Genomic DNA, 27,337 nt, shown 5'->3' on the forward strand with positions numbered 1-27,337 from the left:
CAGCAGCAGCATTTAAACAGATCATGTGCATTAGCTTTTAAATTAATAGCAGTAGCTGTCTTAGGTATTTGGCTGACTTTGAATTCAGTTCCATCATCCAGCATGTAAATGCTTTTGCAATCATACTTTTGAGGTATCCTTACCTCAAGGTTGTATGGGAAGGAGGAAGAAAATTTAAAGCAGAGAAAGAAACAGAGACAAAAAAAATGTGATTTTAAATCAAACTCAACCTTTAATGACTGATACATGGTAACCTTGCAACACTCACTTATACATTCTAATATAAAATAAATTAAGACCATGAGCAAACATCACACGTCAGCGTCAGCTACTAGTTCAAACAGAAAGTCGTTACTGTTCAGAGGTATTCTGCACATTTAAAAAGAAAACGACAAAAAGTGGAATGTTTAGTACCTTCTGTTTACTGGCTTACAGACTGCACCGACAAGCAACAAATTGTTTATGCGTCATCCCTTTGGCTTCGATCAAAGCGTTCGCAGCAGCTCGTCGCGAGACCTCGCGTGCTCGCCCAGCTTCGTCTTCCCATTCTTGTCCCTGCTGTTTTAACACCAAACCAGCGTTCAGCAGAGCGCGATCAGTAGCTATCAGCATATTTCTACATTGTACTGCACCTGTGCTCACATAGTATACCTGCAACATCTATCTGATACTTAGAACCAAATGATGACTAGAAGATGCCTATGATAATGAACAAACGCAAACGTGCTAGGATGTCAATCTATGTGTCATTGTGCCTATACATGGAGGAGGAGTGCATAACTCATTGGGGCGTTTGTGTCTTGCAAAATTGTGGATTTATTAAAAAAAAAAAAAGTCTGATCACAGTAGTAACCTCAGTTTTAGAAATGAAAATGTGAATGCCTGTACAGTGGAGTGGAGTGATGGAGCAATAGCGCAGCGAGGCTAAAAAATAAGACGTGGGTAATACAGAAACTGCGTGTGACGAGAAGTGCGTCAAAGTATCCCACCTGGGTCAAATATTATGTGAAAATAATCACCAGTGTTTTGTTTTTTAACTTCCTTAAGATGAGTCACCACATATATCATATGTGAGTGGTACAGTAAAGTATGTGTCGTTTGAGTACACCATATCTGTGAACGACATCCTAAATGGCTCTTTAAATACATCTGATGTGGTCGACTCCACCTGCTACTCCGTCATACACTAGGAAATATTTCACTGTAGTATTTCACCGAGGTTCTGCCACACGACTCCGAACGTCTCAGGTCTCTGCCTTCTCTTTCTGCTTCTTGCTCTTTTTGAGGAACGACGGAGGCTTGAACTTCTTTTTCTTCTTGGACGGAGACTTTGAGGGTGAGCCCTCCGGGGTGCCGCCCTGCGGTTTGGCGGGCGGGGCGGCGGGCGTGGATGTGTCGTTGGTTGAAAGGGCCTTCATCCCTTTCTCTAATTCCTCTGTCGTCTGCTTCTCCTCCTCGCCTCCGTTCTGAATGGCCGGAGAGTCGGTCTTTGTCTCCTCTGCTCCGAGTATCGGTGAAAAACAAACAAACACAAAAGTAAATATATTCAGCAGCCAGATAAAAACCTTAAAGCTGGGTGGAGCTGCAAAGCGACATGCTGCTGCAGATGAACATGCTTGCTTAATGAGAAGTGGGTGCTCTGTGGTTGCTCTGTACTTACTAGCGAGACAAGACCAAAGCACCAGAGGTGAGCGAGTGTAGAGTGACACAGAAAAGGACAGACAGACACAGAAGGAGACAGCACAGCAGACACAACAGGTACACAAACAAATGGATGTCACTACAAAGGGCTGAAATGTGACAAATGTGGATCAAACTAGAAGTGAGTCAGACATTTTGACTTAATTAACAACACAGCTGAGTGCACCGTTATTACTGTTTTAATTACTGTAGCAAAATATACCTGAACCAGTTTGCTAAAGTGAAGTCAAAATGTCTTTTATGACAGAGAACTGTGACACACAGCGACGACAGCCTGTGTTACTCCTACAGACCTACACAGTGATCAATCCACAGAACGCACTGTGAACAATGTTTGTAGTTGTTAAGTTCCCCCGAGGGGTCTAGGCGGGGAGGGGGAAGTAACAAAAGTGACCGGGTCAGAAAAAGGAGTCAAGGCGGCAACAGGCACCTTCAGGAGGAGAGAGGCCCTGCTAGGGCCGTAACAGTAGTCCACAACACATGACAAAATGTAAAAGAGTCACAAACATGCTTCTTTTTGTTACACACAGTAAAACCTTGAAATTAATATATTTCAATTGGAAGAATGTTTCCAAATGAAACACATTACTGTCCCTCAGGGAAGGAGTGGGCACCTCTTGTAGTTTTGTGGGGGTGGTGTGGGGCTGGGCCATCTTGTGCCACTTTGAGTGACCCAAGTTTTGCCAGCAAATGTCCTTCCTGGGCTTTGGGTCTGAACAGGAACCCCTACAGTTGTGGAGACCTTCCTGCATTTGGCCACTTGGGGTTTCAGAGCTCATCTAGGTTCTCATCACCACTCTGTGTTCTGACTTTTAAACTGGTGATTCATGTGACTTTGATGGGAGTGAAAGTATCTTCACGTCATAAATCACCTCACTGCCTGTTAATGTTGATGTTTTTCTCATCCTTACTAATGCTGCATACATATTAGCTTTAAATGAAAGTGTAACAGACTACTTACTAAAAAAGGGGATTAGGGAAGGTCACACGCACACGTTCACAAATACATGTGTGAGTTTTGTTCTGTTTTTTTGTCACTGAGGTAAGTTTATTAGCTAATTTCTATTTTTCTGTCATACATATATCATTTCACTGGATGACGCTCATATTAAAGATGGCCAAGGGTTAAGATAATGAGGTTGTACTGGTTCTCAGCCAGTTATCCTCTAAACCCTCAGTGTCAGATTTCCTACTCTTGACTCTGTATGATGTAACTAAGAGCTAATATTCCTAATATGGTCATCTCAGGAACACAGCCTCATCCACCTGCTGTTTAATCTTTCTATTTGATTAGTATAAAGATTTTAAAACAGCTAAAATAGTTATTTATACAGAGAATGTACTGAGGAGGTGCACGGCCCATTTACAAGATAAAAAAGTTTATTTTGAACCGTGCAAATGGATACACAAAGCTATCTTAGTAAAGTCTTAATGAAAAATGCTGAGTTGGAACAGAGTAGAGCGCAATAGGTTGACTTTTTGATAAAGTGCCATCTGCTGGTGAACATGCAGGAACTTTATGGAACTTTCTTTTTTGGGATTAGCCCACTGACTGTCACTCTCAATATCATCTTTATAGAAAAATAAAAGACAACAATCAACAGGCAGACTTTGTGTGAATGCAGATCTGACTCAGATCTACCAAATGTGTGCTTAAAGCGCACACAGTTAGTATCTGCTGCATACGAGGAGAGGAGGAGTAGCACGGCTGTCAGTGAGTATCTGAAGCATGAGAGGATAGAAGCAGCACATCATCAGTCACACATGTAAGATCTGGAGCAAAGCTGTGAGTCAGAGAGTATGTGAGGCGAGCCAGGCAGGCAGGCAGCACTCTGCCGAGCCTCACCTGAGAGAGGAGGGTGGCTGGGAGGAGCGCCCTTTGTGGGGGACGTAGTGGGGGAAGACTCCTTATCATTTGCCACCTCCTCCTCTACTTACACAGAACGCACATAAACAAGAATAACACAAGCAGTGAGGGACAGTGAGGGGACAGCTGTGCAGAAGATTAGTTTTTTTTTAAAGGCAAAGAGTAGGGAACACAGTTTAGACCACAGTCACAAGTGAGTTTGCTTAAAGCTGCTGTGTGCAGCATGTCGGGAGTTGCGTCAGGGATCCGGCATAAAAATCAGCCAAATGTGGAGCTGCCTGCTGTGGCGAGCCCATTGTGAATGAGGGAACAGCCGACAGATGCTTTTAAAAAGCACCTGCAACAATTTATATGAAATTTTTAAATGTTACACACAGCATCTATGAGAAGGTTAGAATAACGTGTGAAAGTGAGCAGTAGCATAATTAGCCATTTTTGTTACACCATGTTCCCAAACATATGCAGACATTTTTTATGGCAATAGCAGTAAATGGTGCTGGGTCAGTTTAGGAAACTAAAATAATAGAAAAATGATCTTTATTAAAAGAATAACATGAAATGTATTTTACTCCTCTGTTTCTGCTAGCTTTGGTTTTTAGCTCATCTAATATTTTGCATAGGAAACATTTTTAATTTTCCTAACCAAATTCCAGCCTCTACTTTTATATGAACAGTGATGTATAATAATGATAATAATAATAATAATAATAATAATGATAATAATAATGATAACAATAATAATAATGTATACTTTATTGATCCCCGTAGGGAAATTCCTCTCTGCATTTAACCCATTCACTCAGTGAAGCAGTGGGCTGCCATTGGGCAGTTGTTCCAAGTATAAATGTGAGTTTAGTTCAAAACCAAGCTAACATGCTAAACAGGTAGCTGACAGGCCGAGAACCAGCCTGTTAAGTTAGTTAACTAGCTCAAGCTAACTCTCTTCAAAAAATGGATCGTCACAAGCTACCGAGCACCCGACCTCACTTACGCTCTGGTGGTGGACCGACAGCAATTCTATGCAGATACGTTGCGACACATGCTAGCCTTCCCCAAATAGTTGTTGCACTACAATGAAGACAATATTTGACGACCTCCCCTCTACTCTTAATTTTTCTGTTTTGATACCTCGGTAGATATCAATAAAGATGTGGTTTGATGGACATTAGAATAGTTTTTGGGTTTTTCCAAGGGTAGCTGCATAAGCAGAGACCACCCTCATTAACTTCTGATGGAAACCAAGTCATTTAGAGCAGGTCTGAAATATGACAAAAACACTCAGTTCAGAAAAGATATTTGACTGTTACTTATCGTTAACACTTGTGGTTAACATGGAATAAGATATTCAGCTATCACTTATAGTATGTCTGCATACTTTTGGCTCTCTGGTCTGTCACGATATTTAACTGTAATATTACTTAAGTATACACTTATTTGACAATCAGTGTTAGCTTATTAGACATGCTGTGTGTTAGAAGCTAAGCAGAGTACCATTGGTTCCTCCATCCTGCTTCCTCTGCACCTCCTTGCGGTACTCCTCCAGCTCCTGGTCCGTCAGCTCATTAAAGGGGTTTGGAGGTTCTGGCTCTGGTGGGACTTTAGGTGGACTGACAGGGGACTAATAGACAAGCAGAAGCACAAAATTACAGCTTTTACCTCAGAAGATTAACCTGTAAGAAATAAAAGTGAGTTGTAATGGAGAGAGAGAGAGACTGCAAACTACCGGAGGACTATCTTCTGTTATAACACTGGCGAGGACTTGTGACTGCGGTCCGGCTGTTTTCATGTCCTGACGATTCTGCTGTCGTATCTGAGGACAGAAAAGCCGTTCTGTAAACTGTTTTAGTTTCACGTGACAGTACACCGAAGGGAATATGGACACTGGGGAAACAGAACAAGCCAAAAGCAAAGAAGCGTTACCTTATTTCGGGTCTCGATCACCTCTTGGGGATTGGTGAACAGAGGCACAAACTGGTTTGGGTTCTCTATCTTGATGGCTGTGCTGCCAGCTTGTGTCACCTCTTCTGTCTTCAACCACTAAGGCGAAGAAAACCAACAACACAACATCATCTAATTCAGTATTCACCTGTTGTTCACATCTTGTTATTATTGTGGGGTTTTTTTTTCGTTTTTTTTCTTTTTTCTGAGGCATTTTAAACCATTTTTGAAATTCTTGAAATATTTATACCCAATCTGTGACACAGTGTGTATTTTGCCACCAGAGGGCAGACTCTGCACTGTCACCGTCATAAATGAGTTGGTGGGTTTCCCCCTGCAATGCAGAGAGCAAGGATGGCGGGAGGTGCTGAGGAGGAGAGAAAACACAGATGCACAGCCAAGCTCCTCCCTCTGATGTAAGACAGCCGCTCTCCTATTGTTTTTATCTTTAAGGGACTCGTCATTTGCAGCTCTGCTTAATCCTTCCCTTGAGGTATCTGGAAACACAAACAGCGGCTCCACTGTCTACATCCGCCTCCATATGAACCACAGGAAAATGCTCAGCTTGCCTTGTGTAATGCAAATAAGATGTATAGCAGAAAAGATGGGGAGTTGCGTTATTCTGTTCCTGTGTCCACCTCTGCTTTGAACCATCTCACATGCTCTGCCCTCTAACAGGCTTTACTGTTGCTTAAAGGGAATCACTGAGCATTACAGCAGGGTAAGGCTGCTAGCCTCTGATTGGATAAGTAAATAGATCTGTGTCACTGTGCTGAGGTGAAGCCTCGAGGGGATGCCCAAGACTTACTGTGGGGCAAAAAAGTATTTAGTCAGCCACCGATTGTGCCCCCACCTAAAATGATGACAGAGGTCAGTAATTTGCACCAGAGGTACACTCCAACTGTGAGAGACAGAATGTGAAAAAACAATCCATGAATCCACATGGTAGGATTTGTAAAGAATTTATTTGTAAATCAGGGTGGAAAATAAGTATTTGGTCACCTCAAACAAGGAAAATCTCTGGCTCTCACAGACCTGTAACGTCTTCTGTAAGAAGCTTTTCTGTCCCCCACTCGTTACCTGTATGAATGGCACCTGTTTGAACTCATCATCTGTATAAAAGACACCTGTCCACAGCCGCAAACAGTCAGACTCCAAACTCCGCCATGGCCAAGACCAAAGAGCTTTGGAAGGACACCAGGAAAAGTATTGTAGACCTGCACCAGACTGGGAAGAGTGAATCTACAATAGGCAAGCAGCTTGGTGTGAAAAAATCAACTGTGGGAGCAATCATCAGAAAATGGAAGACATACAAGACCACTGATAATCTCCCTCGATCTGGGGCTCCACGCAAGATCTCATCCCGTGGGGTCAAAATGATCATGAGAACGGTGAGCAAAGATCCCAGAACCACACGGGGGGACCTGGTGAATGACCTGCAGAGAGCTGGGACCAAAGTAACAAAGGTCACCATCAGTAACACACTACAACGGCAGGGAATCAAATCCCGCAGTGCCAGACGTGTTCCGCTGCTGAAGCCAGTGCATGTCCAGGCCCGTCTGAAGTTTGCCAGAGAGCACATGGATGATACAGCAGAGGATTGGGAGAATGTCATGTGGTCAGATGAAACCAAAGTAGAACTTTTTGGTATAAACTCAACTCGTCGTGTTTGGAGGAAGAAGAATACCGAGTTGCATCCCAAGAACACCATACCTACTGTGAAGCATGGGGGTGGAAACATCATGCTATGGGGCTGTTTTTCTGCCAAGGGGACAGGACGACTGATCCGTGTTAAGGACGGAATGAATGGGGCCATGTATCGTGAGATTTTGAGCCAAAACCTCCTTCCATCAGTGAGAACTTTGAAGATGAAACGAGGCTGGGTCTTCCAACATGACAATGATCCAAAACACACCGCCCGGGCAACAAAGGAGTGGCTCCGTAAGAAGCATTTGAAAGTCCTGGAGTGGCCTAGCCAGTCTCCAGACCTCAACCCCATAGAAAATCTGTGGCGGGAGTTGAAAGTCCGTGTTGCTCGGCGACAGCCCCAAAACATCACTGCTCTCGAGAAGATCTGCATGGAGGAATGGGCCAAAATACCAGCTACTGTGTGCAAACCTGGTAAAGACGTATAGTAAACGTTTGACCTCTGTTATTGCCAACAAAGGTTATGTTACAAAGTATTGAGTTGTATTTTTGTTATTGACCAAATACTTATTTTCCACCCTGATTACGAATAAATTCTTTACAAATCCTACCATGTGGATTCATGGATTTTTTTTCACATTCTGTCTCTCACAGTTGAAGTGTACCTCTGGTGCAAATTACTGACCTCTGTCATCATTTTAGGTGGGGGAACTTGCACAATCGGTGGCTGACTAAATACTTTTTTGCCCCACTGTATATCCAGTAAATATTATTTCTCATCTCTCTACATCCAGGGCTCTGAAATCAGTTTCTATCCTCCACAGTATTTCGAACGCACCAGCTGCAAGTTATAGGACATGTCGTATTGCACAGTTAGTAGGAAAGACGATTGTTTTAAAGACAATCGCAGTAACTTAAAACGAGCCTCACAGTGGTGCGCTGGTGTCCTGGGCTGGCTTGCTCCTGGCTGACTTTCTGGTACGTGTTGGGGGTGTTGAGCCATCGGGTCCTCTCCTGCTGCTGGCGCTGGGCAAAAGGATGCTGCCTCAGCGCTGGGTGGACGCCATCGTCATCAAACTGGTGGAAGGCCGTGACGGTCGCCGGTACCTCCACCTCCCTCCGTGTTCGCGTTCGCTCTAGAAGTACAGGGAAGCGGTAGGCATAGCCAGTGCGGTAGCCCTGAAAAAATAACATGAGGAAGAAGTTCAAAGGTGCAGAAGGGACTGAATAATAGTGGAAATGTCACATTTTAGTCTTCTAACTTTAAGAAACTTGGGCATATCCTTGCATACGCGCACATAGATCGTTCATATATTTTTTTTCTGCTCTGTACAAGTCAGACAGTCTAATATACAGTAAAACCCACAAAACATGCATGCAGAATTTTACATGTACAGCTAATTCTGATGTTCAATAAAAAATATCAGTGAGCTGATTGTGAAACACGTGTCTGTTCAGGGTGATTCTTGTTTACCAGGTTATCCAGAGTTCTCATGAGGGCTTCAAACTCATGCTCCCCAACGCGGCTCTTATGCAGAGGTCCAAAGGTGGAGCCAGCCCAGCCGACAGTGCCAGCTGGAGTGGGTTTGTGGATGGTACGATCCAGCATAATCAGGTTCTGTTCTCCGCCAGCACAACACAACGCCGACACCTGACAATAAAAAGTCGAAGACAAAAGTGCAATTTCTATGTTTCTAGCATAGGTCTGCTCTGCACACATGCACACACATCCCAGCAACTTCAGTGGTTGAAAAGGAAGCAAATTCAAAGTTCCAGGAACTGCAGTTCCTGCAGCGGCCACTTGAGGCTAAAAGCATCTCAATAACTCCCAAACTGCACGGCTGCTTTGATTGACTGTCTTAAAAAGCTTTTTATCACCCAGAAAAATAAACTGTGGTATTTGTGCCACTGCTGAAATGCTGCAGAGACTTAAACCATGCATTATGCTCTGTAGCTGTGCTGAGCAACGCACCGGTGATCGAAGCATGCACTTCAGGAGTCCCTGTTGGCTCTTTGACGGCTGGGTGCTATGACAACTGCCTGCACAGCCAACAGAAATAGACATCCAGTAGGCAATGGAGGCAAAAGCAGAGGCAAAATCAGGACCATAGGTAGCGCTTGTTGTAGGTAAATGTAAATTAAGTTTGTTTTGTGTTCCTCACAATAACTCCACAGATATATTAAGGGTGGCTACACCCTGAATTTTATATATGATCTATGATTTAGATTTAATCAAGCTCAGCAGTGTTTTACAAAAACCCTGACTGAACACCTTACAGTCACATATCTGCTTCCCTTCAGGCTTCACTGCTGCTCCTGTAGGATTACTGCAGAATTGCTTTGGCACGTGCTAACATACCTGTAGTGTTTTATACTGCAGTGCAGAGCTACTGGCTGAAATACATGATACTTCATTTTCCCACTCACATAGCCACACACTCCATCTCCAGTGCGTCAGCTGTTTGTCAGTACTGTGTGCTTGTGTGTGTGTTACCTGGATCTGGCAGGCAGCCTGGATGTGGTAGATGGTGTAGAAGGCCTCCTCCACAGACTCCCCCAGAGCCACTATGCCATGATTCCTCAGCACCAGAACCTGAAAGGTATCATAAAATAGAAATATTACCAAAAGAATGAAATCATCTCAGCTGGGAGACAGGCTGCAGCTCCAGTAATTAATCCAGCGCACGACCACATCACCCTACGTCTTCTCTCCACTCACTCTGAAACCCATGTGGGAGGCACAAGGGCAGCAGCTGCTGAACTGAGCAAAGATATGTGGGTCTTACTGTCAGTGTTGACTCTTTTAGTCTGCTCACCTTACAGGTAGGTCCTAAGCTCTTCTGTAACTCCACTCGGTCCTCCTCCTCTTCCATAACTCCATTGTAGTCATAGTAGGCTACGTCCCCAACCAGCAGTGCCTCATGGGACAGTGGCAAAAGGCCAGACTTCATAGCTGAAACCTAGAGATAGACTCAAGTCACAATGTGCTAAAAAAACTTATTATTTTAGGGAATAAACAGAGTAAAATTCAGTTGTTTTGTGTCTGCATGTGTCCTCTAAAGCTGCCTCACTGCTGCTGTAGCCGGTGTGTGGAGATGAAACAGACAGCGAACATCTGGCCTGGCCGAGTAGATGGCAGAGTGCAGGCTGAACTTTTCAGTGTCCACTCCCAGGTTGGTGCTCCCCTTCTCCACCACTTCGCCCAGGATATTCACCTTTACCTGTAAAAGTGCACAGCGCCATCACAGGGTCACATTTAGCAGTAAGGCTTCCTGTTAAGATATTTCTATAACGTGGAATTCATATAGAGCAAAAATATAACACAAGTTGCATATGTAACAAATGTAGCTGTAGGGGAATGAATGATGTGGACTTTTTACTTTTATACCTTTGCTCATGAGTGATGGTTCTGTTCTTCAGTTAGTGTGTGTTGGTAGCAACTTCAATAAGTCAGAACTTAAATCAAGGCTGCGGTGATAACAATGATTAGTGGAGGAGGAGGAGGAAGAGTTATTTTCTTGTGCCTGTAGCAGCAAATGAGTCATGACTGAGCCACAGCTTCGTCTGCAGGCTCAGGCTGCTGAGGCAGAGGGCTCTCCACAGTTAGCCAACAGCCTTTTTTTTCACAAGGCACAACTTTTCGTGGCCAGACCCTAAAACTCACTTTCCCCTTCAAGCAAGTGATGCATAAATCGTTTTAACTTGTACTTATACTGTACTTATTTATATATCTGTTTATAATCTAATAATTGTATTTTAAAAATGTGAGATTTGGTCAGATGTCAGATCAAAAATGCTGACCGAATGGTTTAAGTGGCAGATGAGAACAACAGGAAAGAGCAGATAAAACAAAACAGGAAGTTGTTGTTTGTTCAGTTTCATTGAAAGCACTGGCTTCACATACAATGTAATTGTGCCTGTTTGTTTAACATGAAGACTCTTATATTAGTTCTGAGGGTAAAAATGATAATGAAGTTAAATGAGAGATTGCAGTGCTCTTATTTTGCTCAGTTAGATTTCTGACTGTCGTAAAGGGCAGCCAACATGACATTTACAGCCATGTAGGCTTGTAGCACAATATCTTACATCTCCTAGATTTCTGGGATGCCCATATTATTATCACCATATTGTTCTATGGCATGTAAACATTGAGACATGAGATTTACTGGAAATCGACAGGCATTTTGACTTTGATGTATGCGTTTTCATTAATAATATTTCAGTCATTAATCTCAGTGTAATTTTAAAGAATAAATGATCAAGGAAATCAGTTGGACATCCACTGTAGCACTCATTAATTATATAACAAATGAAGTACAATCAAAAGTAGCATTGTATCAGTAACAATGGAGCCAGAAGAACCCAGTCACATGTGTTGCTGCTGACTCACCAAACTGGATCCAGTCACCTCACTATAGGCCAGTCCATCTGGAAGCACAAGGAAGTGTTCCTGTTCTTTACTCACACGCAGCTGTCAGTGAGAGAGAGCGAAAAAAAAACTTACACTACTGTCTTTTATACACAGACTGCATATAAAAGATGGACATAACCTGCTTTCTTTCTAATGGCCACCAGGGGGTGACACCTGGTTGCAAAAACACTTTGGGCTTTAAAGGGAACCCCGGCTATTAAGACATGTTTGCACTAAAATATGTACAATAACATATGTGGTATTAAAATACGCCAAATGTTTTCCTTTTAAGCACATTTTATATAAAAACGATTTACCAGTAGGCTGCCATAGTTATTTACTTCTCAATGCACTCTGGGTAGTGATGTGACACGGTTGCACCGCATCGAGCTCACAGTTAGCAGCGCACTGGAAATGGCTTCTGTTCAATCTTTCCAGGTTGAACCAGAGCAATCCGAGAGAGAGATTGAGAATAGTTAACCAGCACTTAGTTTAGATGAAGATGAAAACAATCCGTCACACGAGGACGCGAGAGTGAGGGAAAACTACTGGTGTCTATGCGGCTACTGCTTGCCAATGTCGTGCCAAATTATGTATCCCCAACAGAATTTGTTTCCCCTGCGTTGGGACCTTGGTACAACAACGGATGGGATTATTTAAATAAACCAATGACATTTTGACTGATCATTATTTGTATCCTTCTGTAACTGTACAGAACTGTACTGAGCTAAAACCTCCAAAATTTCAGGAGCAATAAGTCTTTGGACAGGGGGAACAAACTGTGGTAGAATCAGCCTGATATTATTTGTATCCCACTGTAACTTTACTGTATAAAGAGCTAACATCTCCAAAATGTCAGGAGTAGTTAGTAATTATAAGAAGTGTTTATGAACTAAAAATCACGAACATGGGATACTGTTAGTCCATGATTTTGAAAGCCCAGTGTATGCTCCCGACGCAGGGGAAGCAAATTCTGTCGGGGATACCTAGTTTGGCACGACGGCTTCAAAGGTTTGGTGCACTGGTGTTGCATGGAGAATCTGTAAAAATAATGATATCGTAATTTCACTTTATAATGAAAATTTGAATTCTATTAATGTTTTCATCATGCGGTTATGCGATACCATGGATAGCTGCTGCCATAAAACTGAGCTCTTTACAACAAACGCTCTCAGTCGCCGCTGCCATTGGCAAGCAGTAGCCGCATAGACACCAGTAGTTTTCCCTCACTCTCGCGTCTTCGTGTGACGGATTGTTTTCATCTTCATCTAAACTAAGTGCTGGTTGACTATTCTCATTCTCTCTCTCGGTTTGCTCTGGTTCAACCTGGAAAGGTTGAACAGAAGCCATTTCCAGTGTGCTGCTAACTGTGAGCTCGATGCGGTGCAACTGTGTGACATCACTACCCAGAGTGCATTGAGAAGTAAATAACAATGGCGGCCTACTGGTAAATCGGTTTTATATAAAATGTGCTTAAAAGGAAAACATTTGGCGTATTTTAATACCACATATGTTATTGTACATATTTTAGTGCAAACATGTGTTAATAGCCGGGGTTCCCTTTAAAGAAAATAGCCCTCAGCTCCTTTGTTCTCTGACCTCAGTAAAAACTTTACTTCTGAGGTTGTAGTTTGAACCATCAGCTTCTTTTAGAATACAACTTTATTATAATGATTTTAATTAACTTTATTTTGTCTGCAGTACAATAAGGTGACTTAAGGGTAAGCTTTATGATTTGTCCCTCAGATTCTCACCAATCTTTCATCAGGTCCACTAAGATGACGATAACAAAAGTACTCAGGTGTACGTTTCATTAACAAGATTCATTAAGAAGTAGGTGGCCATCTTTTGAATACAGTCTATGATTTTATTGACACATCAAAAATCAAGAAAATGCAGCACAGAAAGACAGATTTATATCATCTCACTCACACATATAGCAGGTAAATTCCAGTTCCCTTGATCCTCTTTCTACTCCGTGTGTTTATCCTGCAAGTTCATATGGCCCATCTCCTTCATTTTACTTGCACTTAATCACACAGATAATATCCTCTACAGATAATTGCTTTTCCTTTATTCATATCTGAAACTAAGTCATACCATGGATTAATACTGCTGTCAAATCACTCAGCGACTTATGAGAAGCACATCTACAACCTAATCTCTTAATCAGCCTGTTCAACTTACCGGAAGGCAGTGTATAAGTATGTTTCACATGCTTCCATTAATGCTTCTTAAAAGAAATAAGGCTAAAGTGAGGAATGTAATGTGAGAAGGCAGCAGAACTGACTGTGAGACAGGTGCGGCCGATCTGGGCCCAGCCAAAGAGGTCGAACAGGCGATGTGTGCTGGCCAGCTTGCAGCGCATCAACCTCTCCCCCTTCACCATGCTGCCAGGCTCCCAGCCATGCAGGTCATTGATGGGTGTCACCATCATCATGTCTGTGCGAGTGGGAGGAAGAGAGAAAGCAGACAGAGACAGAAAAGAGGAAGTAAAGCTCATGGTCTGCACACAAAAGACTGTTTCAATAAAACATCATCACCACATAGGTAGATAACATCTCATTTAGCTCTTTTCCTTAAAGTCAACTTATCGTGGATGCTCATATCAAACCAACCTGGGAGAAATACGCTCGTTCTTTCTAGTTCCTGTCAGTACTCGCACTGCAGCATTTTGGATCAACTAAACACTTTCCAGGGAGCTTGTAGGACAAACTGATAGTAATGAATTACAAAAGACAAGCCTAGAACAATAAATAGCACACTTAACTATTCAATAGCATACTTAGCTTATAGTGCTAGCACTTGCTACTAGCAAATAAGAGTAGCTCAATGGAAAAGAACAATAGTCTAAATCAGTGGTCCCCAACCCCCGGGCCTCGGACCGGTACCGGTCCGTGAGTCGTTTGGTACCAGGCCGTGAGAGTTGAGGCTCAGGTGTGAAATGAATGGTTTTCAGGGTTTTTATCAGTTTTCAGCGTTACTTTGTTATCGTTTTTATCGTTAACTCGGTTTTCCTGGGTCTTTTCACGTGTGTTATGAATAAATCTTCTTTTTTTCGCCGGTACTACTTTTATTTTGTTGTATTTATCCGCGACACCTTAAAGGCCGGTCCGTGAAAATATTGTCAGGCATAAACCGGTCCGTGGCGCCAAAAAGGTTGGGGACCGCTGGTCTAAATGTAACAGTAACCTTACACCTTTGACTCTGGAAAAGTTCTTCATGAAGTATGACTAGTAAAAAGAAACTCCTGCAGTCTCATTAAAATGTTAGCAGCAAACAGATCATGGATCTGCCTTCTTTTACCAGCAAATTTACAATTCACGGGCAAAATCAGTACTGTAACTCTCAAGATCCTCCTGAGAAAGGCAACCGCCATCAAGAACGTAGCCGCCTTATAGGATGTTCATCAGTGACCTGACCTGCTTCCCACAAGACGTTCTATTTCCACCTCGTTCCCAGATCAGTGAACATGATGTGAAAGAAATGTGATTCAGCAGACCAGGCCACCTTCTTCCACTGTTCTCTTCTAATGTTCACCTTCCCACATCAGATGCTTTTAAGCCTGGACATGGGAAGGTATGAGCAGGGATTACTCTGTTGACACCTTTCTATCATAGCTACCATTAAGGTTTTCACTCTCCACATGCATCACTGAACCTTGGCCACTGCAGGAGTCTTTCCTTGCCCTTCCTTGGACTCCTTTTGGTAGGTACTATTCACTGTATACGCTACAAGAACAGCCTAACCACTCAGGTCTTACTGTAACGAGACAATCCGTATCAGACACTTCACACGGAAAAGTTTTAATGTTGTCTGTTTATGTACATAAAGCTAGGATGAATAAATATTTACTAAAAGATGTGGAACACATACTTGAGGGGGAGACGGGCAGGGAAGCCGGAGAGCCATGTGAGGCCATGAAATCAGCCAGCTGCCTCAGTGCCCATAGATTGGATGAGCTGCCACCCTTCTTCATCTGTTCCTGGATCAGCACATCCAGCTCCTCTCTAAATGACTGCAGAAACACAGATAATAAATGACTATATTATCAAAGACATATACACAGATCATGCCTTAAAAATCTTTTCAGCTTCATAAAAATGTTTATTTGAACTTCCTTTTGTACAGAGTTTGAACATTTGAATACTGGATTGACTCCTTTTCCCCCACAAGCTAAAACTCACTGCAAGTGTTTGAAAAAGCGTCTAACTGCAACAATTTCACAGGAGCTTTAAGCACAATCACAACTTTATAAACACTTGTCCGTTACATGGGTGAGGGTGAGTGAAAATATTTAATGAGTCACCCTCATTGCATCCGTCCTTGTAATTCATAGTCACTCTCACTCCATATGCAGAAGCACACACAATCACTCAGCATGGAGGTCCAGCACTGGCTGTAACCCGAGCTGTCACATGGCATTTGAGACCAGATTTATTCATCTATGAGGAGATAATCACATCCAGAGAGGAGAGAGAGGGCAAGAGAGGCTGAGGGGAAAGAAAAAGAATAAATCAGACGCGAGCAGACGTCTTACTGGACTCTGAAGGAGGCTGGAGATGCGTTTCTTATGCTGTGGCCCGATGCTGGGGGTGGAGTGCTGGGGAGACTGGAGGCCCTCGGAGACTCCATCACTGGGACTGCGCTGCACCGGGGTGCCCTTTGGGGTGGGAGACTTGCTCATCTTTTACTATTTTGCAGTGGGCGTCTTACAACCAGGGGTGGATCTGCAAAGAAAAAAATGCAGTTAATTACAAAAACTGTAAATTGTAAATCGCAGTGGCCTTTTTAAGTGCTTACAAACCGTCAGGTAACACTGATCATTGAGATGTAAATGTTTCTGCTGATTTACAAACTGTGAATGTCACCAGCTCTAGTGCACCACATGTGGTCTGCAAAATAATCTGATGTAAATGATAGTCCTATTAAATTTTACTCGTATCGCATCAAATCACAACAACAGTCACATCAAGCTGCTTCATATTCTAAGGTAAAGACCCTAACAATTAAACGACCGCCTATGAGCGAGCACTTTGCACCAGTGGGAAGGAACCTCCAGCAGAAGCGGGCTGAGGGAGGGGCAGCTGCTGTGACCAGTTGGGTGTGACGACAGGATGACTGTATAGTAATGCTTCACATCTGTATACTGTGTACGGATCTGAAGCATTTATGGGGAATAAAAAACTAGCATATCTTGAAGCCACAAACTGTGTTGTTGTTGTTGTGATACATCAGTTAATTTGAGAAATCTCTGTATGTCTGTTCCCTCACCTACCAACTCTTCGCACCTGCTTATCCAGTTGTACTGCTGTGAACATATTACCCAGGTCTGTGGCAATACAGAAGGTAGACTCTCAGTTACCAGCAGAGAGCATCTGTTGTCAGAGGGGGGAAGTGTCTTGCTCCAATAGCAGAGAAGTGCAAAGTTATAACATACTGGAACATTTAATTGATGCACAGCATCATCAACATGCATCCAGGATTTGGGATGACTGCATGGCAGCATGTTTGCACTGACTGAAAACGTGTTTTTGTAGACTCTCTAGAGTTCTCATATTTTGGTAAAAACTGTTTTCCCTGGTCCACTCTGTGTGGAGGAGACAAGCACACACACAGGTTTTACCAGCACAAGTTAGTGTGAAACCATCGCCCCAAATTGTGTCTGTTTTCAACACAATAACTTAGCGATTGTGGTCTCAGTTCATTAACTTCCTGTTTTATTTTGAAATGACTCACCTAAGCTAAGTCTACATGATTCCTTTCCTTTTTTCTCTCCCATTAGCTTATGACACACCCAGGATGTATACATCCTCCCTCTCAGCATTTTGTCACGCTTTCTGGCATGTTGGGATTTTGGGTTGTTTTTTTGGATTCTCCCTCTTGCCTCCATCTTTGTCAGTTGTTCTCTACCTGTGCTTGACCCAAGCATTGCACATTAAAAACTGACATAGCTGAGTCCACTGTTTGGCTCAGCAGTTACAGATTGTCTGCACATGATGTGTATAGTAGACCTTTGTAAATTGTAGCCACAAAAACAAAACAAAAAAACTGGTTTGCTCTCTTCTCTCACTCCAAAATGCAGCATGACTCTGCTTATTAGCAGAGAGCGACAAATATAGGATTTTTAAGACCAATACCAATATTTAATAATAATAACACTGGTTGATATTTTTATCGATGCTGATACCAATAGACCGTGTGTGGAGAGTATGGGGAAATCTGTGAGTCAGCCATATATCATCAACAGATGTTAGGGCTAAAATCTGTGAAAGGATCGCCTCCCCTGTGAATCTGCTGTAAATAATCACACAAGGTAGCACAACAGTTCATACAAAAAATATTTAAACTTAAAATCAGTGTTTGTTTTCTTTTCCTCTTTTTTTTTTTTAAATTAAGTGTAATTAAGTGTGCAGTCTGGGAAAGACCACTGAGCATCCAGACGTTCCATCCAGGTGTGGCCCGGTAGGTATGCTTGCAAAAGTCACATACACGTCCCCAGACATTCAAACTAAGCCCAGATGTATTCAGAGTTTGCGCTCTTAAGCTTATGTAAACCATTTCCAATTTAATTTTTAATGATATGTAGAGAAAAGGAGCATTTGACAACACAATATCCTGAATTTAGTTTCAAAACAATCAGAAGGCACATCATGGACAAGCCTTTCCTTACAGCAGGAGTGCTGCTCTGCTGTGGTGTTTTAAAAAAAAAAATTTAAATGGAAAACACGTTTCCACCTTTCACTTTCTGTTCACACCCAGCAGGAAGAATGGACAGTCCAATCAGGATGTGCAGATGTGATTTAAAAAGTAAAGTAGGAGAATAATAAACAGTTACAATACACTCCAAGAAGTATATGAAAATAAGTTTAATAACCTATTCTTAATATTCTGCCCATATCATTCTAAAGCAGCAGCCATAATCCTTTTCAGCTTAAAAAGACACCCCTATCACAGCTTAGCCAAGGAAGTGTAAGTAAATATGCAAATGAGAGGAAAAACTTTTAAGGCTTAAGCACGCAGGAGCTCTGCTCACACCAGCCCAGAGAGACACTGAAGAGATCAAGCAAACGCGATCGAACATTAAAGTACAATTGTGTCTTCATTCAGCACGCTCATTTAAGTACAATTCAATTCAGCTCTAAATACCTCTGTGTTTTTCAGCATCCTGCTTCAGAGCAGATAAATAAACAACGAGCCGGCCTGCGCATTAAGCCTCGGCGTCCTTGCACGTTCAAATGGGAGCATTAAGATGAAAAACCTACCCTCGCATTAAGGATGCCGTATTCCTCGGGGCCCTGGACGGTGGAAATGCAGAGCTATAGAAAATGCAGCATTAGCAGTAAGAGCTCACATGCAGAACCACTAAGAGGAAGTTAGCATGCGATATGGCTCGGTAATTGGAGAAAGAGTAAAAGAGTTACCGTAAGGATCTTCAGAAAAGAGCTGGCCACTCCCTCACTCAAACACACTCTGCTGCAGGGAGCAGATAAGGTCCCGCACACACCACACCCTCCCTCCAATGCTACCACTCACTAACTGTCTTCATTACTTACTTACTCGATTAGGTGCATTACTGCAATGCCACTGTTTGTGTAACCTCAGCTGAGATGCACTCTCCTCCTCTGAAGGTACGAGAGAAAGTGGCAGCAGACACATGTGCATTACTGCACCTCGCTGCAGCAGACGACTAAACCTTTAATGGAGTTTCTGAATAAACTGTGCACTTATCCCAACATCAGCTGTGCAAAAACATCAGCCAGTCCCTGAAGAATTAAGCCCCTCCCCCAAACACACACACACACACACACTGTGTTATATTATATGCAAGCTACACTGCTGCTTTAAATCTACATCTATTCACATAGATGGGTTTGTTTTAATGCTTTTGGCGCTCGTGTTTCACCAACAGCAGCAGCTCTCTCTTTTCTCTACCAGAGCATGGTGTGTGTGTTTCTCTGTCTCAGGGGGCAGAGGGGGCCCAGCTGCTGACAGGCACCAGACAGAAAGCTGCTCTCTCCAGGGAGGATCCTAATGACTAAAAGGGAGACATGGACTTCTGGCTGCTGGCCTTCCATCACTGCCTCCACCCCCTATCATTAGTCTCCCTGTGATGGCTGAACATGCTGCATCATCACCTCACTTTTGTTTCACAAAAGCTCAAGACGACTTCCCGAGTTCTACAGCTGAATCAGTACTTTCGAACCAAACAGTGAAATCAGACAGGAAACGATCATTTTTAAGTGAATCTCGTTCTGCTTTTTTAAGGATTTTTTCTTCAATGTTTATCCTTAAAATCAAACCCCGGAAACTAAACACGCATTTCTCTTTTAAAGACACGGACCTTGTAGTGCATGATTTTCCACATTTGAGGGTTAGATTTGCAGCAGACAAAGCTATCATCGAGTGGTTTTAAGTCATTGTGTCTGAGCATTCACATCCAGCAGCGCAGAGGCAGAGAGCACTGACTCAACATTTTGCATTGCTATGGATTCCTTTTTCTTTGGCTTCCCTTCCATTTAGTTCATTTCATACCTTTTCAGCAAATCCAAACCAGCATTCCTTCAATAAATCATAACAGATTCTGGTGGTGAAACTGAATAATTGTGGTCAGTCACTGAGTTTTAATGTCCTCCATCACAATTTGCATTTACAGTGCCGTGAAAAAGAACTTGCCCTGTCGCTGATTTCTTAGGTTTTGCATATTTATCACATTTATATCTTTCAAATCATTAAAGCAATTATGTAATTACATAAACACAAGCGAATGCAAAATCCACTTTTTAAATGATTTCATTTATTTAGGGATAAAAGCTATCCAAACCTAACTGTCTGTGTGAAAAAGCAATTGCCCCCTAACCCTAATAACTGGTTGTATCATTCTTGGAACTGTTATCAAGCGTTTGTGATAACTAATAATGAGTCTTTCACATCACTGTGGAGGAAGTCTTGCCCACTCTTCTTTGCAGGATTCTTGTAATTCAGCCACATTGGAGGATTTCCAAGCACGAGTGGCTGATTTAAGGTCATACCAACGCATAGCAATCTGATTTGAGTAGGCATAAAACGCCTTATGAATAATTTTAATTTAAAGAAACCATATATGACCATTTAACTTTTGTGCATTTAGCTCTTCATCATCTCTCCCTCTCCACCACTGACTTCTCTTTCACCACCTCATCCTCCACAACTCAAGCCTCATCTCCTAACCTGGAGTCAGGGCTCCAACACATAAAAATATGCATAAACATGTTTATTTTTTCCTAATATTGTTGCAGTTATTGTCAGCCGTGTGGACATGCAACTCTCCTGTCTCTGGACAACTGGCCACTAAGTTTTTAAATCCATCAACGTTAGTGCCACCTCAAAAGACGGTTTCATTAATGCTGGCTAACAGAAGCTAACAGCAGCAAAACAGCAGCACTTACTGACAGAAAAGTTGAGCATGTCCTCAACAACTCACCTCAGTATCACTGCCATCAGACACAGCTGAGCTTCATCGACTCATCGATTTGTACTCCTGTCACAAGGTTTTACAGCCTCCTCTGTAGCAAATAGAGGTGGAGGCATATTGGCAGCTGAGGTAAACAGCGGACTACTACAGATGCACTTCAGATGAATTTGAGGTAACTCAGGGATAAAAGCCCGAGATAAAACAAAATGTTTAATTGACACCTGTCCATATTTTAGTCCTGATTTGCTGCTAAGTGTTAATATTATTGACGTATGTTAAAATATATTGTGCACATAATTTTTGTATACACAAACACACACAAAAAAAATATTGGTAAAAAGACACCAGCTGTACTGGGTAAAAACAAATAAACAGAGTTTAGTTGACTCCAATTTGCTAACATGTAGCAGTGAGATTTTACGCTTTAGATTGGACACATTAAACATTTGACACAAGAGTGTCTTGTAGAAATGCAGTGTGCAGTAAATAAAAGTGCATTTATGCAAGATTGATGTAGAGGTATAATAAGTTTTGCAAATTCTCTGTAGGACAGTTATGTCTCTGCAGCCTCTAATGGGAAATTTGGCTCCAACTTGACAAAACATCAACACAGAAAGCATTTCAGCACATCAGACCAGCAGCTGAAGACACACACAAGAAATGGAGTGAACTACGTTAATTACAGTATTACTGAATCCTGCAGTTATTGAATATTCCTTGTGTGATGATGCACGGATGATAATGCATGAATTAAAAAATTCAGCATGAGTCTAAGAATAAAAAGTATGGAGCTGGACATGAGCACAATATGCTCTTTAAGTTGTTTCAATTTAAATTCAAACAACAAAATTCCCACTTGCCAGTATCGTATAAAATAAACTCCAGTTTTCGTGATTAACAGTTTTTTTTGTTTTTTTCAATTACAACCACCACCAAACTGCTCTTTTAAATACATACTGTCAACAAATTATTGAATTAAACAGGATGAACACAAGTTACAGGCTGAAAAGGTGTCTGAAGTTCATTGCACCTACCCTTTTTACATAGCATATGCTAAGTAGCTATCCCTCTGCATCTGGAGTTCAAGAACAAATAACTACACAAAACACACAAAAAAACCAAACATTTTTAAATAAAAAATAATCATGCTTTTGAACATTTTTCTAACTTACATAGTGAATTACATCATCATAATTCCTCATCACAACTATTTCACATCTATTTCGTTCCATTTGTCCTGACCACTGCTTTATTAAAGAAAAGGAAAAACTATTTATCTTTCCAAATTCAAACAATCTCCACATACAGCTTACAATACAGTTAAATTTTAAGGTGCTTTGGTTCATTATAACCACAACAGTGTCTTATTCGATAGATGGATAAATGATAAACAAAATCCCCCCATAAATGCTATGATTTCTCTTGAACACGATACAGTGTGCAAACCATTGTTTTTACAGCTATTTCTTTTTTCAGTATTGCTGAAGTCTGACTACTGTGTTACCCCACAGTCACGGCCTGCCATTGTGCTGGGGGAGATTTAAAAAAAAAAGAGGGGGGGGGGACCCAGATGTGTCACATGGCGGGGAGGGGGGAGATGCGTACAGGCCAATTGATCCAGAGCAGTGCATGCAGAACACAGGATTGTAAACGAGGATTAACGTACAAAACTGTTTTCCGAGTTTTTCCCTTCTTTAGCATCCTCCTTTCTTCCGCCAGTAAACCGCGTGCGTTCTGCATGGCTGCCTAGCAACATTCGCAAGCACTGCAGCATCAGCACCAGCAGCGCGGAGGTTCCGGTAATGGCCTCCTGCAAAAAGGCAGAGACCAGCGACGGTAGCACAACACTACACCACCCCCCTCAGTGAGCCAAACGAGCAAAGGCACATTTAAACCCAACTACAGTCCAAATAAAGGCCGCGCACAGCTAGCGAGCGAAATACAGCGCAGGGAAAGCAACGACAAGCAGACGCGGTGTGGCTAAAGTAGCAGAGAGGCGCTGCCATTACAGGCTCTGTTAACAGACAGCCTCACACCCACCGAGCCTGGCTGCGGAGATCATTTACAGGAGGGGAGAATGTGCATGAAAGCTGCATGCGGCGTGGGCCTCTTAATTTCATTGTGCAAAAACAGAGTTGGACGCGCAACACCAGCAGCTTAAACATGAAGTAGTTCAGGCAGGCATCGTCAGAGAAATGCGCACACAACGCTCATGCACGCGTCAGGGAGGACCCCGCACTACACCCAGCCTTTTCTCCGTGGATAACTACACGTAAATATCAGCAGTGTAGGCTACTCACCTCAGCGCATCCTCGGGAGCGTGTCTGCTGAGTGGGTGCGGCACACCCACAGCCTGAAGACGTCCTCAGAGTGAAGGAGTTAATTGCAACAAATCTGTGTGCACTGGCTCCTTTGTCAGAGTGTTTCAGGGCCTCAGCTGATACCAAGTCAACCGACCCTGCTGTGCTGTTTTTTTTTCATCGCTCAGTGAGCCAGGACCAGCCCACTGCCACGCCTGTGCACAGTCTAGCACCCCAAACACTCCCAGTCAGTTCGCTACAGTGAGGATCCTGGCAGTGTGCTCGGTTATTGTGCTCGTAAAGCCTTTTGACGCACAGTCCTGGAGGGTTTTATTATCGCTGTCTTTTTGTTTAGTCGTTCAGGCCCACTTCAAGTGAAGAAAATATCATACATCAAACAGGCGCCACCGTCTGTTTTTAACACAGCACAGCCCGAGAAGCAGGGATATGCAGATTGTAGGTGTTTGGAAATGAGTTTGTCAGATTGTAATTGAACTAGAAAGACAAGGTGGTGGGGGAAAAGGAGCTGCAGGTCACTTCCACTTTTATTGGACTCTGCTGGAAACCATGTAAAGACTCTGTGTTTTTACCCCACGCAGACACATCCACTCCAGCACAATCAAGCACTGCTACACGAGGTTATGCAGTTGATCCTTTGTGTTTTTTAGGAGGCTCAGCTTGAAAAAGTACTAAAACAGACTCCCGTGACGTCACTACGGGCCAACACAATATTTGCTCAACCTGCAATTTTATATAACTGATTTCTTCCCATTCAAATAAGGTTAATCAGATCACCAGAGAAGATTATGGATATAGAGGTTATGATAACACTTAATATGGCAAGTAGGATTTCCAGTGTTGTGGTAGGCAACCTTTTTTCTTTGAAACTTTCAGCAGCCTTGTTATCACGCCTGTTATGCAACTGCACTGCACCTATAGTTAGAAATATGCGCAGTAATGCAGGAGCAGTTGTTTTGGAGATGGCAAGACTTTACAGCAGGATGCTCTGGAAATTATCGTGCACTATGAGTGTGAAGATGGATGTTTACAAGTCAAACAATTAATCAATTAAAATCTGCAGGGTGCTGCTACAAGCCCCTCTCATCAGCAAATGTAAGAGCAGTGTGACTTTTGCATGGAAAAAAATAGAAGAGCTGGCAGCACCATGTGGGAAGCTTATATGCCAAGACCAGTCTGTCCATTTTCAGCCTCTGCTCCACCTCAGCTGGAGTCCCTCTTCTTTAAAGGGTTAAAGTCCCAAAACTCTACTTAATAGTTTATATTTATATTTCAGGCTGAAGTTGTTAAAACAAAACAAAACAGTGGAGCTATGCAAACATACTGGCCTTTAAAGGGTTAAAATCCAAAATGTAATTAAATGTAATATTTGATATTGATATTTCAGACTGAGTCATTTAAAGTGGAAGAAATATTACTGTATAACATTTTACAGCAATTTTTGCAAAGCTACCATTTTAAAAAAATCTGACATGACAGAAAAAATGAAAAATGCATGAAAAGCAATGTTGCCTCCAAGCATTGACCCATCTTAGGACCTAATAAAAATAAAACACTCCTTGAAATGTTCTTTTTAGACTTTCCGCTGCTGGTATTCTTTTCCGATTTAAAACAGTGGAGCTCTGTAAACACACTGACCTTTAAAGGGTTAAAATAAAACATTTTACAATGTATTTCAAAGGCTGAAGTAGCTTTAAAAGACTGAGTCATTTAAAGTGGAAAAAAGTATTATATAGTAATACTTTTACAGCAGTTTTTGGGAGGGTGTCATTTTTCATCCTTAGGGTAAAAAGAGTCAGGATTTTAAGGATCATATAAAGATTAAAACAGCTCAAGCTCTTTTAAGATATTTTACTTTCAGAAATGTGACTTTTTTCATCATTCAGCCTAATGTCCTTAAAATTTACACATCACTGTGTATTTATAATCACATCAAGAGTACTTTAGAACTATGTAGGATTTAGTTGAACATTTCTACTCATGACCATTTTGTTTAAAGGAGATTTGGCTTCAAGGTTTCTGTTGGCATCTGCAGCTGAGATTAAAGGTGCGGGATGAGGCTGTAGGTGTGGGGTTGGCAGTTGTTTTAAACATGACATCACTTTTCAGCTATTTGGGTTCATGGTGCTGGTGAAATTGCCTGGATGAGGCAGTAGGTGGAAGCTTTAGCTCCTGCGATCTGCTTTAATCTGCAAGTGGAGGAGGAAGCTGTAGGTTGTGGCCGTCGATGGTCCTTAGAACATTCATGTGGTGTAGCAACTGGACTGCGGTTAAATGAGGCCGTAGGTGACGTGCCTGCAGCTCTGTGGGGGTGGAGATTAGACCAGCAAAGGGATGTTATATGTTTTAATGGTCTTTGTAAGAGACTGTTGGATGGGGATCGAACAGTGGACGGGGGGGTTGCCTTTCAAACCTTTAAAGCATCTTTACTCTTGAACTGCAGGGACCTGGTCAGAATTCATCAGGTCTTTTGAACCTTAATTGTCCTTATAAGTGAACTGAAGTGTATAAAGCTTTAAAATTTTCTACTGCTGGGTTTATAAAATATAAATATCCAAACAAAGACTTTTAATTTAAAGCTGAATCAAAACAAAAGGAAACAAAGAACTACAGTCTTTAATTTTTCATGCATTTTCACATTTCCACTTGTATTTAATAACATTAACAAGTGACAGCAGTGTGACAAATTCATTCTGTTAATCAGCACAAGTCTTTCCCCCCAAAGAAAACCTTCTTGAACACTAACACGAGTTTAACATTTACATGACTCTTACAACAAGTGTTGTATATAACAGGCTTCTAATAGGCCTACACAGAAAACAATTTCATAAGTGAAATTACAAAAACAAAATTCCTTTTACATTTTAAGGCTGCCAAGGATACAATCTGTAAAATGAGAATCAAAACATTTACTTCAACAACAAAAAAACCCCCAAAAGGTTAAAACACCACAAATGAAAGTCTGCTTTCTTCAAAACAATCCTTTTCTTCAAAGCAACAGGACCCTAAAAAGAAAAATCACAACACTCAACAACTTTGTTTCCTTCAAGTATTCATACCATTTATCAATCACTAGAAACACGTTTGCCTATTCAGGCTGCAACAATTTGAGTAATTCAATAATAACCAATTCAACACATTCTTTGGGGCTTCATTTCATGCACGGCTCTGTGCACGTTTGTGTTTTCAACGCTGTAAACGAGCAATTCACCCACATTTTTTTTTTCAACATATTTAGGAGTAGAGTGTGAATACCAAGCCTCACCACATTAAGCTCACACAGCCCCCAGTTTAACATAACCAGCCCTTCGAGTACCCCGAAGAGGGAGGGGGGGGAAAAAAAAAAAAAAGGAAGTTTCCACAACTCAGAAAGTCTCTGGTCAACAACAGACACATTATGCCCATATCATGGTCTAAACCAGAGACAGTCAAGGGCAGAACCTCTCAGACGCCCATGCCCAAGGTAAGATGTTCAGATACTGAGATGTTCAGTTCAAAGCCTTTGAGGCACTTTGACTTTTTTTATTTTTTTTATTTTATATATGTTGAGACATTTTAAGTTTAAATTTCAGCTCAGTGAAGCTCTTTTAGCACAAGACCTTTTCAGTGCCGTAAGTTTCGGACTATAAGATGCACTTAAAATCCTTTCATTTTCTCAAAAGTGCACCTTATGAATTCTGGTTGTGCTTACTGACTGCAAACCGGTTTTATGTGGGACACGGCGCTCAAAAATCTGTCAAAATGTTTTAGTACGACTTCGCTAAGTTACAAAGCCGCACCGCTTTGTAGATTGTCGGAGCATTACGGCCACAGTAGTCAGGAGCCTCAGAATAATGCAAAGCATGCTTCAACATAATATTACCATAATGTGTGTAAACTCAGTCATGCAGTAGAACATGGGAATAGAGCAGCTGCGAGACATTAATGAATCAATGGCACGGAAGTGGAGGAAGCAAGACGAATGAGTTGACTAAAGTTTGACTTATCTGACTGTTTTGTTT

General features: G+C 42.0%; 2 protein-coding genes across 5 annotated transcripts in view; both read right to left on the reverse strand.

Moving 5' to 3' along the window:
• Positions 1-212: 212 nt before the first annotated feature.
• On the reverse strand, positions 213-23,692 carry add2 (adducin 2 (beta)). 4 transcript variants are annotated; one of them, XM_013914126.1, is made up of 15 exons: positions 23,319-23,692; positions 16,105-16,294; positions 15,441-15,582; positions 13,855-14,006; positions 11,544-11,624; positions 10,225-10,374; positions 9,970-10,113; positions 9,648-9,746; positions 8,628-8,804; positions 8,084-8,332; positions 5,489-5,605; positions 5,292-5,378; positions 5,060-5,186; positions 3,548-3,631; positions 213-1,498 (listed from the first exon to the last, which is right to left on the reverse strand). In XM_013914126.1, exons 2-15 carry the CDS (start codon positions 16,249-16,251, stop codon positions 1,245-1,247), a joined length of 2,010 nt encoding a protein of 669 aa, XP_013769580.1. In that variant the 5' UTR covers positions 16,252-16,294; positions 23,319-23,692; the 3' UTR covers positions 213-1,244. The 4 variants fall into 4 exon arrangements, with proteins under 4 accessions (XP_013769580.1, XP_013769582.1, XP_013769581.1 ...); XM_013914128.1 differs by lacking the exon at positions 23,319-23,692 and adding an exon at positions 18,989-19,009; XM_013914127.1 differs by lacking the exon at positions 23,319-23,692 and adding an exon at positions 18,830-18,978.
• A 2,317-nt stretch (positions 23,693-26,009) lies between these two features.
• The window catches only part of figla (folliculogenesis specific bHLH transcription factor), a 10,886-nt gene continuing 9,558 nt past the window's right edge, over positions 26,010-27,337 (reverse strand). Inside the window, exon 6 of the mRNA XM_005746120.1 lies at positions 26,010-26,341. The gene's annotated coding sequence lies outside the window, so the exon portion shown is untranslated. The remainder of the gene's footprint in view (positions 26,342-27,337) is intronic.

Source organism: Pundamilia nyererei, unplaced genomic scaffold (assembly GCF_000239375.1).
Source record: "Pundamilia nyererei isolate P.nyererei 1_Seehausen unplaced genomic scaffold, PunNye1.0 scaffold00172, whole genome shotgun sequence".
In the NCBI taxonomy this organism is placed as follows: Eukaryota; Metazoa; Chordata; class Actinopteri; order Cichliformes; family Cichlidae; genus Pundamilia; species Pundamilia nyererei.